This window comes from Erithacus rubecula, assembly GCF_903797595.1.
Source record: "Erithacus rubecula genome assembly, chromosome: 17".
Taxonomy (NCBI): domain Eukaryota; kingdom Metazoa; phylum Chordata; class Aves; order Passeriformes; family Muscicapidae; genus Erithacus; species Erithacus rubecula.
Genome location: NC_136669.1, coordinates 4,747,381 through 4,763,448, shown reverse-complemented (window position 1 = coordinate 4,763,448; position 16,068 = coordinate 4,747,381). Strand labels below are relative to the sequence as shown.

General features: G+C 45.1%; 1 protein-coding gene across 3 annotated transcripts in view; it reads left to right on the top strand.

The window, feature by feature from the left end:
* Nucleotides 1-28: 28 nt before the first annotated feature.
* The window catches only part of TTYH3 (tweety family member 3), a 74,708-nt gene continuing 58,668 nt past the window's right edge, over nt 29-16,068 (top strand). For all 3 annotated transcript variants that reach the window (XM_079320413.1, XM_079320412.1, XM_079320411.1), the window contains exon 1: nt 29-288. In XM_079320413.1, coding sequence (XP_079176539.1) covers nt 166-288 — 123 coding nt within the window. In that variant the 5' untranslated portion in view covers nt 29-165. The remainder of the gene's footprint in view (nt 289-16,068) is intronic.

Sequence of the window (16,068 nt, the reverse complement as noted above, 5' to 3'; positions counted from 1 at the left end):
GGCGGCGCCGGGGCGGGCGGCGGAGCCTCTCGGCGAACAAAGAGGGAGCGGGAGCGGGCGGGGGCGCGGCGAGCGGCGGGGGGACACCCGGCCATGCGGGGCCGGCGGCCGCGGCGCGGGTGAGGCGCTCCATGGCCGGCGGCTCGGGGTGAGGCAGGCGCGGGCATGGCGGGCGTGAGCTACTCGCCGCCCTGGTGGGTGAGCCTGCTGCACCGCCTGCCGCACCTCAGCCTGCGCTGGGAGCTCACCGCCGCCGACTTCCGACCGCACGACGCCGAGTACCAGCAGGTGGGTCTGCGGGGGCTGTGCGGGTCTCGGCCCGCTGGAGGGCGGAGGAGGAGAAGGGGACGTGCGGCCCCGCCGTGGCTGCCCGGGTGGGTGTTCATGGTGTCCGTGGTGTCCGTGCTGCCGTGTGCTCCTGCCCCGGAGCTCCGTGGCCGCCGCACGAGGGGCAGGTGTCCCCGCAGGGTCGGGGTGCGGGGTGGGAGGTCACCACCCCCGGCGGGATGCGCAGCAACCCCGAGCTGCCCCCAGCCTGCCCGGAGCCCCAGCTCTTCTTGGGAGAAGGTGAAATTACAGACTGGTAAAATCACTGAGGCTGGAAAAGCCCTCCAAGATCAGGAAGCTCAACCTTCGACCAAGTCCCACCGTGCCCACTGACCCACATCGCCAAGTGAGCCCTGGCGCGGGGCAGGAGCCAGCCGTGCTGGCTGTCCCAGCGCTGCCCGGCCGAAGGCACCGGCCCGGCCCGGTGCCCCTGCCTGCCCGCAGCCCTCCCTGGGCCGGGACAATCCTCCATCGGCTGTCACAGTCCTGTGCAGGCTCCGCTGACCATCCCCATTGATGCCGCCAGCCCCGCAGCGAGGCCAGCAGTGCCTTTCCAAAACCGGCTGCCTGCCTGCTGGAAAACAGATGACTTAATGCACGAGAGTGGCGTTAGCATCAAGTGCACAGGAGGATGCTCGCTGAATACTTGTGTGCAGCCTTTTTTTTTTTTTTTTTTTTTTTTTTTTTTTTTTTTTAATGCTGCTTAGCCTGTATCCTGTGCTTGGTTGGCTAGGCATGTAATTAAAATGATTGTGGAGTGAATCTGTGTGCTCCAACATCTGTGTTCTCTGCTGTCATTTTGGAACAGAGCTGCAGTGACTCTGCTGCTTCATTTTGCCACGGTCTCTGATTTTGAAAACACCATTTTGGCTTTTCTGAACATACTTGCAGTGTCCTATATACACAGCCTGCTAGCATGCACACAGGCATGAAGGCTAAAGCATCTAAGCAGTTCTTGTTTATCCTAGAAGTAGAAGGTATTCGAAATACTTTAGGAAGCAGTGTGTTTTGGCTTTTTGTTCTAAACAGATGAGCAGATCTGAGGTCTGAAGCTAGAGTGAAATGTGCGAGATGTATTTAAAGAGCCATGGGTAGATGCAAAGGAACATCCTTATACCAGTAAATCAAAGGACTTTTGAGCTGACTTTGTATTTTGAGGCTTCAATTTGTTAATTTGTTTTAGTTCCCTTGGCTTAGCAGAGTTCAAGATGGCCACATGCAGATGTAACGCTGCACAGCAGCTGAACTGTATTTCCATGACCTCAGAGGGTAGCTGCCTTTAAAAGCAGGGATATGTGATCCTGGAGATCAGAAGTTAAGAGTTCATTGAAAGATCTTCTTGGGAATGTGTTATCATGAAATAAGCACTCGGTGACCTTTTGAATAGACAGCAGATGTACCAGTTTTCACTTGAATTGCTTGAAAGCATTCCTAGCAATAATCTGGGGTTGTGTTTGTTTGTCAGATAATTTTTCTACAGTAATCATATTCCCACTTAAAGCCTTCTGCTGTTCTCCTCCTGTGTGGCTGCCTCCCCTCCCTTGATAACATTAAGGACTTCTTGCACAGCAGTCAATGGCCTTTTAAGTCTTAACATCAGCTCACAAGAAAACATTTTATCAAATCCCAACTCAAATGTCTGGATTATTGAGGCATCTGTCATCAAGAGAATGATTTGAGCAGCAGCAGCTTTGCTGGTTTTGGTGTTGGTGAGGGGTAGGTAGCAAGCAGGCTCCAGCACTGCAGCCTGTGCTCTCGGTGTCGTGGTTATGTAACGACGCTGCTGTGGCTCTGCGAGTTGACTCTGGAGTTCGTGGGCACATAGATTAATTCTAATGCAGTGAAACAGGGAAACGTAATCCAGGACTGGGAACTGTAATGCTAAATGCTCTCTTGTGCTTTAAGTGCTTCTGAAGGCCTTTTGGTTTGAATTCTAGGTTTTTTTAATGAATTTGCGCCTCTTGCTCTGTTTGCAGCCTGTGCTGGCATTGTTTTCCCTTATCTTTAGAAATCTTTCATATTTAGCAGGTGAGGTCATATACATCCCCAAAATTAGGAAGTCCATTTTTAAATTATAACATTGCCTTATTTTTCTTTATTTTGTAGGTCTCACTGGTGCAAATTGTGTATGTTTTTGTTTTCTATTCCATTAGTGATTGATACTCTGATTCTTAAGTATGAACTGTTAAACTACACACTGCATTTGAATTCCCCAGGTGCTGAGGAGAGGTCAGTGGTGGGTTGCTAGATGAACTTTATGGGGACAGGTAAGGGCAGTAAGGAAGGATTATATTTGCTAAACTGTGTGACTCCATCAGGTGGCTGGACTGTTGTCGTAAATAGCCATACAGCTGGGTTTAGTGTCCAGTCCCATTCTGACGTGTTTTGAGGAAGGAAGCAATGTACCCTTCCTGATTCTTCACTGCTTCTCTAGAAAAGATTTCCCAACCCATGACCATGGGAAAGCAGCACTTTCCTTCTAAAACTCTTTACTTTAGTAACCTTTTAGTAAATACCCACCTGTTTCTTGTACTCATATTTTGATGACAGGCTTTGAGATTGTGCATCAACTGAACATTCCACTCCAGCCAGAAGTGGAATGCAGTGGCTTGGGTTTGCATGTTGTCCTGTCACTTGTTGCAGAGCCACGTGCTGCTGCAGGTGAGGAGGCTGCTGCCTGAAGAGGCTTTGCACCTCTACCTAGTGAGGATTAGTGTAATGCCAAGCCACTATTCCCCTGAAGCAGCAGCTGAGCGATTGTGCCCTGAAACCTCTCTGAAGGCAGGCAGATAAGCACATGCTGCCAGTCTTTGAAGTCTAGGTCTTTGTTAAGTCTTCTGGGACCCTGGGTGATGGGGAATGTCTTGCAGGATGTAGATCCAATGGCTGCTTCTGCTGTTCTGTCCTCACCAGTCCCTTGGCCAGAGCAGAAGGGATGCCTGCTGTGTGCTGGGCTGTCTCAAGGCGGCTGCAGCCATTGTGTACCAACCCACTGGGGCTTCCTCCTTTTGTCTGAGAGCATGAGAAATGCTCATGGCAGTGCTGCTGCCAAGGGCTGAGATCAGTGCAGCTGCAGGTTTTGGCTGCATACCTTCTTCACCTGAGTCTGGCTCTAAAGCACTCTCTCTTGGTATTGCTTTACTGTTTATCTTCTCCCACGGCGTATCTTGTTGCATTAGGTTAGACCAGTGTGTGTGTGTGGAGGAGCAGAACAGATCCCTCCCCTCTGGACTAGATTGTTTAAAAATGTATGTGTATCCTGATGTCCTTCACATGCTCTGCCTCTGCCACAACAAGCAGTACAACCAATTGTTTTCGTTTTCTGGGGGAATTGAGGTGAATTGCCCATGTGTAATGAGCTGGGGTTGTGATCCTTCTTCTGCAGAGGTTTGGCACACTGGTGAGTTCTATCAGAGCTGCCTTCATGTGCTGCTTGCAGGACTTGCTCCATCGTCCTCCCTACAGAGGATCTTATCAGACCAGTTCTTTTCCTAATCCTCCCATGAATCATTGGGGTTGAAAATATCTTGATATGAACAGCTTTGTTCTGGCTGTATTCTCATCTGAGTCATACTGCAGTGCTCTGCAAAGCCTTTTCATTGTGTAGTGAGTCACAAATTCTAGAGTGAAGGGAATGTAAAAATGGAGCAGAGCTCCTGTTCCTTCTGACAGCATCATGCTAATACCAGTTCTGGTGTCCTTGCCTTTTGCTGCTGTTCAAATCATGATGATCTGACCAGTACTGTCCACTTACTTTCCAGTTTAGTTGATTGGCCCAGTGGTATAGTCCTGAGACTGCTGCTGTCACTAGTTTAATTTATTTAGCAATGTAAGTACTCATACTTGTGACTGTCTTAACTGCATGGCAGTGCAGTTTCTTTCTTTCTCAGGATAGAGTTGGTTAAGAGCCTTGAGGTAGTGTGGAGGTCACATTCTGGAAAGAAAGAGAAAAGCTGAATAGCTTTGTAATACAGCACAACAACAGGTAATGGGATACCTGCTCCAGTCAGGGTGTCTGTGCACTGCCAGCAGACTACAGCACTTCAGCTCTGGAGTCTGACTGTGGGCTGAGAAGTGCACTGTGAACAGTGAGGGAGAGAAGAGGTTGGAAAAGCTGAGCCATGGAGCACTTTGGAGTTTCTGCTTTTTCTTCATTGCTGGAAACTGGCGATGTTGACACAAACCTATGTAAACGCATAGGTTGTGTGTGAGTCAGGCTGGAATAAAGAAAAATTCTCCAGTCTTTGAAACTCTACCCTTGCACTGCTTCGTGCCTTCTCAGTACGAGTCAGAACTGCAGATGCATGGTTAGTAGGTGTAATGGCAGCTGTTTGTGCTTTGGAAGATGACTGATGATTGATTCACACCAATTAAGATGCAGAATCGTGCTGAAGGAAGCAGTGATAAGAGCAGGGACATGCTCTAGTCCTTGGCTTTGAGATGCTCTCTTCAGTGTTGTCACCCAGGAGTTTCCTATCATACATCTGTCAGTGCTTTCGTGTCATAATGTTCTTTTTCTCCTTCTGTACGTGTGCTGAGAAGGGATCCAGCAGGGAAAGGTGCTGTGTAAGCCCAACCATCCTTTCCTTTTTTTGGCTTGCAGATCTATCCAAGGCATGTGTGTTTGAACCCATAGCCAAAGGTTCAGCAAAGAATTAATTCTGTCAGGTACTTTCTGGCTCTGTGAGGCTGTTTCCCTACACATAACAGCTAATGTCGACTTTGGACGTATTTCTTGGCTGAAGAAACACGATGGAGCCCAAACTGCCAAAAAACTTGGATTATAGAGATTGTTTTAGAACTTCCTCTACTGTACTGGCATCTTATTTCAATTTTGAAACCAAGAGTCTTTCTGTAAATTGGAAACATGTGTATTAGTCAAGTTGGATGACGTGTTTTTGTCTAGTTGGCTCAAAGTCAGAGGGTAATGTGCCTTTCTTAAAGGGGTTGGGCTGAAGGTTTCTTTCTTTCAAGAGTAGATGGACTTCTTCCAAGATCTGATCAGCTATCCTGCTGTAACACCAGTTTGCTCATATTTCCAGAAAGGTTAAGTGACCCCTGTTAGTAGAATCCAATGTTTTCTGGTGAAATTGAAGTTGTTTTTATTTGTTGAAGAACTGCTATTAAATTGCCTCTTGCCTTTATTCATCAGTGTTGGCTGCATGAGTAAACATGCAGTAATGCCTCCTATCAGCAAACTGGTGCTGTGCTCTGACTCTTGTGTCTTTGATCTGGAAGAGCCTTTACTGACGAGCTGCATCACAATGAATAACCAAAAATGTAGAACCAAGGCAATTTTTGATGGCTGATTTTTACCAAAGTTAGACATAAATGTTGACCATTCATCCAGTTATGCAGCAGCATATGGTATGCAGAGAGGAAAAAAGTGCACCTTTGCCAGCTTTCTGTCTGCAGCCTTGCTTTGTTTTGCTGACCCATGCTGCGCTGCCACGTTTTCAGATGGTCTCCTGAGAACTGCCAGTTTCTGGAAATGCTGCCTGTAGATTACCTTATTCTAGTCAAAAAAAGTGACTGTTCTAAACATATGGTTTTAGCAGAGTACACGGGGTAAAAGGTGTCTTGGAGAAAGGTGAAACACTTTGTGGTGCATGGAGGAAAGGAGATGCAGGTGAGTATGCAAAGATGTAAACCATGATTGCTTCCTCTGGGTAGGATCCTGAAAGTATTCTGCACAGAGAAGATTCTGGTGCCCACTCTGGTGAGTTTCTCAGTCTTAAGACACATTTATGGAGCATGTGGTGCCCTGGAGGTACCATGCTGGTCTCAGCTGGAAGGGTAGAACCAGAGTTTAAAATGTTGTGGTGCTAACCACTGGCACCCTGGTGCTTCTGCACCTACACAACATTTGTCTTCCTGAGAATGCTCCATTTTTATCCACATGAGTGTAACACCATATGACTCCTGGTCTGCAAAACCTGATCTCTAGCAGTCTGGAGAAGGGGGTAAGCAAATTCAGTTCAGCCTTACTGTGTCTTGTCTTTTTGTTCTTTTCCCCTTCATGCCTTTTTGGAGCAGAGGAACATCTGTGGTCTCCAGGTTAACAAAATGCCTGTGTTTAAATGTTGATCCAATACAGCAAGCAGTGTTTAAAGCAGATTTTGTGTGGATTTTTAGTGTTCTTTATTTTTCATTATTAGGGAAAGTGAGAAATTCTCACCCAGAAGAAGATATCCCATTAGGCATGACTCTGGAGATTAAGGGTAGGGAAGTCAGGTGCTTTCTCTGACTTAATCCCAAGGCTCTGAATGTGGATTAAAGGGCTGTGCCACAAGTCTTCTTGATCTCTTACTTGTATTTTGGGATTATATTTATTTTGGAAGCTGTAAACAAAAACCTGTCCATTGAGTATGAGAGAGAGGAGAGTTATGGGCCTTTGTCTCATCAGGTTTCTTGCCTTGTGTCTTCAGAGCAGACAGCTGGAGGATCATGCACCCTCCAATACCTTGGAATCTCTAGCTATTTTCTGTTCTTTCTGTTTTGTTTGGTTTGTTTTTTTCCTCTTCCTTTCTCCTAGGACAAGGCTAATTTTATACCTCTTCTCCTGCTCCCCTTCCCCCACCAGCACTTACTGATGGAAAGGGTGAAGTCCAGAGTTGATGATGTTTGCAGAGCTTGCATGGTCACCCCGGTGTGACCCCTGCAGGGTACACTCCTGTCCCTCTGAGGATGGGTGTGCTGAAGGCCCAGGTGATGGCCAAAACTCCTGAAGTCATCCTTTCACAGTCTTTGATGTCAAGTGAATTTGCTGGGGTGGTTGCAAGCAAGCAGTGAGTAAGGTGGTGCTCACTCTTAATTTTCTTAGGGTGGAAGGGAGTCAGCACCTCGTTTCCATTAACCTCTTGGTGACTGTCAGTTCTCTTCTTGTTTCTGTTTTAACTTTCAGTAGTAACTTTTCCACCAGTTATAGTGAGATTTCCCATTCCCCTGAGTGAGTAGGAGAACTTGGCTTGTTTTCAGCTGAATGTGATTCCCATAGCTGGGGGAAGGGATGTGATGTCTGGGAATTTATTTGCTCTAAGTTTCAGATGAGACCTGAGTAACTTTGGAATATATCAGCATTACTGCCTGTACTGAACCTCAATTCTCACTTTTGAGACATAAATAAGAGTAACAATACTCAGAGACTTATTGATGTATGCTGAGGAAATAATAACAATAATAATAATATAATCTTCCAGCCCGGTGACTTTACTCCTCTCTTGGCAAGACTGTCTGCACTTTCTGGGTATGTCATCCTACCAGTTTTGTTTTTAGCTGATGACAATGATTAACAAAATAGATGAGCAAAAATCAAAGAGGATAAAGTTCATACAAGACTTCTAGTCCTGGGGATGCATTCATATGACAGTCTGAAAAAACAAAAAAAAAGTCATCAATGTTAGAAATCCTCTCCTTTCCGCCACTTCAAGGGGTGACTGAAGTTGTGTTGCCGTGATGAAAAACTGGGAATTGGTTGCATTTGTTTACAAACCAGAAATTATTTTTGCTACATGGCAAAAGGGTCTCCAGTTGTCTAGTGAATAGTGGCTGTGAGGCAGAGCCATGCTGATGCTATTTCTTTTGTTTTCTATATTAGATAAACTAGAAAAGAGCAAAACACAGAGCACTTTCATGTTGGAAAATCATTTCAAACTTTCTTTTTTTTCTTTTTTTTTTAGATTTCTGCGTAATGAGCCACTTATAGTTTTTGAGTCTGATCTTGTAATTGTGGGCTTTAGGGTTTGGTAAGCTGCAAATGTGCACTCCTTTTTTTTAAAGTAGTCATTTGTGTGCTAAGGCTGCAAGGCTATTCTCTTGCAAGAAAAAAGAAAAGTAGGTTAGCGTGCAATCCATGGCCACAGCAGTTGGTGTAACTCAGAATACTTGTGCCATTCCCTTCTCCAGGCACTGGGATATGAGGGTAACATTTGCAATAATGTGTGCTTTCAAATGCTTATCAGGTTGCTTGCTTCAGCAGATGTAATGTGTGCCAGCCCTCTTTTAAGTTATTATTTTAACAAATAGGCGGTTTTTGGTCAATGGTAAGAGCAGCATTGAAACCATCCAGGGAAAGGGCTGACACTCCCCTTCACCTTCACTTAAACTGGAGCTGCACCCTCGGATTGTGATTTCCTCGGTCACTCCTAAATGCTTTTTCTGGCTGATAAGGCTCAGAATGGTGCCACACGTGCATATGCATGAAAGCCCTTTGTAGTGTGAAATTAGGGATGAAAGATATTGCTAATCAGCCCTAACAATGCGGGACTTATTCCTGGACAAGGGGAAAAGGGAATGTGGGGAATGGATGTTTCACAAATGTATAACACATTCAGGCGCGTTGTTATGCCAGTGTTGGTGTCTGTGCACGGACGCCCTTTTCAGGCTGTAAAATGCTGCTGTTCATGCAGGGAATTTAAACAAGCCTTCTATTCAACGCCGAAATTCAAAATAACGCCAAAATCCAAATGGAGGCACTTCAGTTGCATAATAGTGTCTGTTACAAGGAGGCCTTGGTGCAGTAGATGATGTAATGCTCCTTAAGATAAGGCCCAAGCTGGGGTTGGGGAAGAAGAGAAGATGGTGTCAGTGACAGAGCCATTAAAAGTATTGCTAATGATATCAAAGCTATCTATAGGGTGTTAATTAGCACGCCTGAATAATTCCAAAGTTGATTGTGTTACAACTGTACATGTGGAAAAACTGCTCGGTGCTACCTGTTTTCGTTGATTATAATCGCTTTTTCCCTGGGGTGAGCTTTCTTGAAGTTCAACAGTGTGCTCAAGTTCCTGTACCTGATAAATTGGTAATTTTGACACTTGCCATAGGAGCTAAAGCTGCCTCAATCTGCCAAAGAGAAGCTTCTGCTGCTTGCTGAAATTGTAATGCTTCTCATTGGGGCTGTGCCTGTAGCTGTTACTGTTCCGAAGCCTCCGGCAGTTTGTTACTTTATTTCCTCCTTGAGTTTGTGGTTGATATATACTTACTTTCTTTAGTTTAGGAATAGTCTTTGTTGCATCCTCGCTGCGAGTGCCTCCGGTCTGTTTTTGGGCTGGCGTGGTCGAAGGGGTAGCACAGGATCGCTGCCTTACCTATGGCCCGCCCCATCCCCTTTCTCCCTGGTCCTACAGTATTCACTCCAGGAAATGCTGAGAAAGTCGGGAGTAATGGAATTCATGAAATTCAAGCTGTGCTTCAATGAAAACGTGTTTTCAATTTCTGCCTCCTTGGGAGCCTGAGACTGAACTGTAATTGTCGGCGCTGGGTGGGGGCTGGGGCCGGGATGAATGGAAGTGCCGGAGTCAGCGCTCTGCGGAGCCTCTCGCCCGCATCTCGCCGCTCTCCGCATTCAAAGGCTGCTGAGCGCTTTGTGGCAGCTTCAGGAAGCGTTTTTGTATTCAGCTCTCCAAAAAACCCGGCCTTTTTCCTGCTGGGTTTGATCTGGCTGTCGGGGTCTGAATGACAGTGACATGTTGGAGAGGAACGTGATGGGGGAAGCATCAGCTGGGGGTGGTTTATCCCCCCTCTCTGCTCTTGATCCTGCTCACGGTGTCCTCTGAGTGTCCTGCAGCCGATTAAGGGTGAGAATTATAATGGTGACTCAAAAGCCTTTGGTAAAACTCATTAATTCATTCCTCCTTTAATTAGACACCCAGCCATGGGCTTATAATTATCAGAGCCCAGGAACGTTTGCAGCTGTAATAAGCTGTGCTGCATCAATTGCAGAAATCATGGATTTTTGGCAAATGCAGATATGGTGGACTCTTCTCAGGTCTGGTTTTTGGTGAGGAGCATGCAAGGGCATAGAAATGAAAGAAGCAGCTGAATGTGTGTTGTGACTGACCTCTGGCTGAATCTTGCCTTGTGCTGTTGAACTGAGAGGAAAGGGTGGAGTTGTCCTGCTTATAAATATTATTTTTTCCTTGGGAGGTGTAATAGTGCAACTTTCAATGAGAGAAAAGAGGAAGGATAATCTAATGAAAGTATTATCTTAATATGGAACATTGTAATAAACTTTTAGCACCTGAGGGACTTGCTCTTTTGGAATAAGTGTAACAAGAAGAGCTGCAGCCATTGTTGCACAGTACCCATTTTGCTTTTTGGAAGTCAAGGAATAGTTGTGTGTTCTACAATGAAAAGTACCGGGTACTTTTTTTGAGTCTTCTGAGGGAAGAAAATCAATAGTGAACTTCTATTATTTTGTAATCTCTTCTTGTTTCTGAAATGGGAAGCAAGGTAATTTCCAGAACTAATTTTTGCAGCTTACTCCCAGCAACAGATGATTGGGGTCTTCTGAGAGAAGCTTGTGCTGCTTCTGCTACCTTTGAAATGCTCATGGGTCTTTTTCTTTTGCAGAAGAAGAACTAGAGGGGAGGCTGAAAGGATTTCAGGAAAGGACTTGTTATTTCTACCCTATTGCATCTCTGCTTGTAGTTCTGATCCTTGTGAACACCATGGTAGACCCAGATAATATGATCTCCTTTTAGCATTGGACTGACAGGCTGTCAAGTGCAAGCAATCCAGAGAAAGGCACAGAGCTAGGAAAAGGCTGGGGATGGAGATAGCTGGCTGCCACTGGGCTTAGACAGAGATGATTGAAGAGATAGGTTTTCCTTTTTTAATATTTTTCCTCAGGATTTTTAACTTGAGTAATGTTAGAATGAACACTTTGGATTTGAAAAAATGGGAGCTATTGCACAATGATCCGAGGTACTGTTAGGCAATGGCAAGCATTAATGTTCATGTTCCCTTGAGAGGGAAACTGTTTCAATTGGAGTAGGTGGCAAGAGAAAATGGATCAGCTGTGTTTTGGGTCTTTTTCTGTCTGGATTTAGTGGAAAGCACAGATAGTACATCCAGTGAGGATGGAATGATTTGTTTGACACTTCTGTAGCTAAACAGAAGTCTTTACTTCTGATGAGGATGCTATTTTAAAACCACTGTACAACACTTCTTGTGTGCCTTTTTGCATTACAATATGTGGCTGCTGTCTTCAGTTTGTCCTTCCCCTCCCCTCCCCACACAGTCTGAAATTATTGTTGGTTTATGAGACTGAGTAGTACCTGGAACTCATTTGGTACTGGGCTTCATCCCTGGCCTCTGAGGTCAGAAATGCTGGGTCTGCTGGCCTTTCCTTGTTCCTGTATATATTTAGAATTCCTACAGGTTAGACAACAAATATTGGATCAACTTGAGTAGACAAATTAGCTGGAGCAGCAAATTGACAAGATTAAAATTGCCTTTCAATCTCATAGGTACAGTTTTCGGTAGATATCCTACTGAGGTTCTTGGCCAGTCTTGGAGAATATGTTCTGGGGTAGGTTTTGTACTCTAGCAGTGAACCTCTTGATCACTGCAGAGGTTGGTTTTCTGGGGTTGTTTTTTTGAGCTTTTTCAGCCTGACCTGCTGCAAACAAAAAAATCTCTTCAAACACAAGCTCTTCAACATTTTAAATGCTCCAGTATTAAATGGCAAGCTGGAGCTGATGAATATGAAATAGGTCAGATGCTGTTGACAGAATTCTCCGTGTGCACAAGTGGTGCTCTGGGAGGTGCTTCCAAGGTCCCTGTGTTAGCAGGCAGCTCTTGGAGGAGCTGTGGAAATGCTCGTGGATGCTGGGAGCGTTCTGCTGAGGTGTAAATAACAGGGTTGGACAGTTTACTCTGGCTCTGCTATTTTCATTAGTGCAGCTTTGCTTTCGCCTTGGGTGATGTGGAGGTTATGGGAGAAGGAGGAAGGAACAAGCTGTGAACTTGCCTCCTCTCCCAGCAGAGGATGATGAGGTATGGGGATCTGGTTACCCTAATCCTCCCTTGGCATGTTAATTCTTCTTGTCTCTGTACTTGTATCTTATGTCTGAAATTCTTTCTGAGGCAACTGCTTGCTGGGTCACGTGTGCCTCACTGCAATGCCCTTTCAACCTTTTTTGTGTGGTTTTTGTTGCAGCTCTTAAAATTCAGTTGCCTGCTGTAGTATTTCATTGCTGTTAATTGTGTTCTCAAGAAAATTGCTCTGAGAAATGGCTGCTTGTCTTATTCCTGTCCTAAATACATTTGCTACCAATTTGCTACATATGATGACATCTTCTGCCTGTGGTTGACCCACCTCTTAATGTCCTCTGCAGATCCAAGTTCATTTTTGTGGATAGATCTGTATCACCTTCTGCTGATGGGAGGAGATGTACCTCTTGGACCACAGCAGTGACAAATGCCATTGGTGAAATGTTGTTCTGCAGGTGTAACCTATGGGTTGGACTCTCATCACTAACTTAATTATTAGATTTGGTTTACATGTGGTGGCTCCAGCAAGGGTGGTCTTGATTATGTGATGCTGTAAATTAAACACAAGCTTCCAAAGAAAGAACCAGTTTCCAGGACAGGCTTAGAATGCTCATCAAGGTTCAAGTTCAAACCAGGTGTGTCTTTTTTCTCTGCCAAAGTGAAATTTGCTGCTTTGCTACATTTGAGCTTCCTTTCTAACATCTGTGCCTTCAGCTGGGACTCACCAGCAGTTTAGCTCTTTACTTCCTACTCACAAACACATCCATCAGCATCTCTTTGATACTAAAGCTAGTCCTACAAGGCTGTCATCCTTGAGGATGTGATCGACTAGGCTTTTATCCTTGAGTTTATGTTCAACTAGCCTTTGACATGCTATTGCCTTCCAACAAGTCACTGGTCATGTCTCCTGGGGAAATAGAGATCCTGTGTATTTTCTGTCTAGCTACACTCAGACCTTGGTCAGTGTGGGTTGTGGCCTTGTGCTATGAATATTGGTAGCTGTAAACAGGGCTGAGAGCTTCTGGAAACTGCTGTTGTCTTCAGCTTTATTCTCAGTGGGGGATATTTTTTTCCTGTTAAGAGCAGGGCACGTGTGAAATGCAACCGCAGGTGTTCTAACGCTGCAGTAAGGAAGTAATATGTGGTGAAAAGTTGGCTGTTAAATGCTAGTCTTTTTTTTTTTTTAGTCAAAACATTACTGGGATAGAAATCTCGTTCTTGATACACCAGTGGTTTGGCCTCTGTGGCTCTTTGTCAGTATTGCTGCTGCTGTAGATGAGTGAGCTGATGGCTGGAGGAGGAATTCATGTGTCTGCACATAACAGAGGGGGAACGGTGCTGGCCACTGCATGTGGCCATCAATGCTGCCCTTGGGGTGCTGGTTCTTGCACAATCCTGGCTGCAAAGAACTGAAGCTCTTCCAGTGCTGCTGAGTGGGGTCTCAGTAGGTAGGAAAGCATCTCCTGTGGTTCCCAGCTGCTCACAAGGAACAGGGTCTTTAGGCTGTTTACATTACACACTGTGCTGTCATGTATTTACCATCCAGGCAGCAGCCAGATAACCCCCCAAGTTTGTGCCCCTGGAAAAATGGCTTCCAAGGGGGGGTTCCACATTCCAGGCACGTCCTGGCTCAAGCTGAGTTAGTCATGCATCTCACCAAGCGTGTCAAATCTGAGACGATCTGTCTCTCTTGCTTCTGCTCTCTAAATCCATGCACTGTAAAAGACAGTAATCAACAAAAGGACAGTTGGAGTTGTGGAGCCTGGTTACATGATCTTGTCACTTCTTTCACCCTGATCTCCAGAGACAGTGTTTTGAATGCAGAAGTATTTTCAGGAGTCTGGGAAAGTGGCTGGGACTGCACTGTTCAGCTGTAGGGTGCTGTCTCTAATTAAATAGTGGCAGTCAATTATAGGAAAATAAAAAAATCTAATTTTTTAGGAGAAAACCAAATGAAAACTTAATGCCATGCTATTGCTCATGATCATATTCTGTGTCTGGAAGCTACTGCTAAAGCTCCAAGTCATTACGTGTGGGATTGCACTATCACGTCTTTATATGTATGCAAAAACCTGTTCATGTGCCTTCCCTTACATGTTTTCCACCTGAGGGCATAATCTAGTGACAATACAATCACTTCCATGGCAACCAGCACGTGATAAACAGGATTATGGCACCTAGACAGGATGGAGGCACAAAGAATTCAGAAAGGAAGTGCCCCTCATGTAAATACCCTCATTATCATGCAGGGTAAATAGTGAGGTGTGTGTGGCACCCAGGGGCTGTGTCACCAGGGAACAGGGGAGGAGGAAGGGCACAAGTTCACGTGTGTGGTGTGTCCTTAAGCTCATGTGACAAAGCCTTAAGAAGGTGAATCTGTGTCGTTGGCAAGGCAAGGTAAAGCCTACAGAGAGCCTGTTACTGATCTCAAGGTGCAAGTGCACCAGCCTGCACTGTCTCAGCTAATGAGATTAAACCCCTGAAGGCACCAGGGACATATTCTTGCCATCTCTTGCCTTCCTTTTTCCCACTTCCCAGTCATGGACACTCCATCCTCTGGTCTGTAGAGGATAAGGTTTGTCTGCTATAAAATACTGCATTTTCCCCACCAATACTGTCCGCAGAGTTAAATTAAAATACTTTCTCAATGCACATTCAAGCCTGTGCTCCCTTTTAGTACAAACTTGAGCTGTTTTATTATCAAAGATGATGGGAAGAACCAGCAAAATCAAAAGCTTCTCTTTAGCTCCTTCTGCAGAAAAGACAAACAGTGTCATGTAATGTTCTAATGCAGACTCATAAAGGAAAGAGAGCTACTTTACTTGCACACAGTTACTACCAGTGGTATTGTAGCTGCTTTTATGCTGCATACATTTAAGTGAGAACTGTTACAGAGTGCTTTATAAGAGTGTTTGAGCAGCTGCTCTGCTCTACTTTGTTCTGCAGTTTATGCACCACTTGCTTTCGTTCAACAAAAGGCAGCATGAAAACACGGGAGTTATTGCAGATATTTGGTCTGTGGCTTCAGGGTATCTTATCATGGGGCTGGTCAAAACTTCTTTCTAGTGAATTGCTCTCACTCTTTGCAGCATTTGGGTGATGTAAGGAATGACTCGATTGCTTCAGTCAGTCAAAAGCACTGCTTGGCTCTCTCCCAGGAGCTTTAACACCTGCTAAAAGGGTGAAGAATTCTGGGCAACTGCTGCCAGCCCTTAAATGCTGTGAAAAGTCTCTTGTCAAAGATCCAGCTTTCTGTCCAGGTTGGGAGTCAAGATAATGTTCCCCACTAATCTAATGGCCTTGGTCAGAGCAGCTCTACCTCTCTTGTTTTTAGAGAGCTGAGTTTGTGGAAAGGGATCCTGATCACTAGTGGTGATACAAAACTGCTGAGGAGGACATGACTTTTTATTGTATTTTTACTGCTGGTCCTGCAATCAGTGAGGTCTGACAGCCTCACCTGATTAGAAAATAAGCTTCAGTAGGAAGTACTGTGAGTCCTCCACTGGGGCAAGTAGGGTATTTTGTTCTTGATTAGGATGCTCATCCAAAATATATTCACAAATGAGGCTTAAAACACCTGTCTATAAAGAATAGGAAGAAAAATTCCCTGTAGAGAAGGGAGGATCTCAATGCTGAGATATTTCAAGTGCAAGTTGAATGTATGGCTTAAAAATATGTATAAAACTACTCATGCAAAGTGATACACCTGGCTCCCTTTTGTGGCAACCTTTATGGGAAAGTTCATACATAGTCTGGGGTTTTTCTGCTTTACACACTGGTGAATCCCACTTTGGGATAATGTTCCAAACAGGCAAATTGCTTATCTGCACATGTAACAAGGTTCTTGGTGCCTTAGAAAAGCTGTTTGTGAATGCAAAGTTAGCCATGAAGGTAACTGTAGGTATTAGTGCTGAAGATTGCTATATAAAGCTGAGGAATGTGGTTCACTGGTCAAGATAAAGT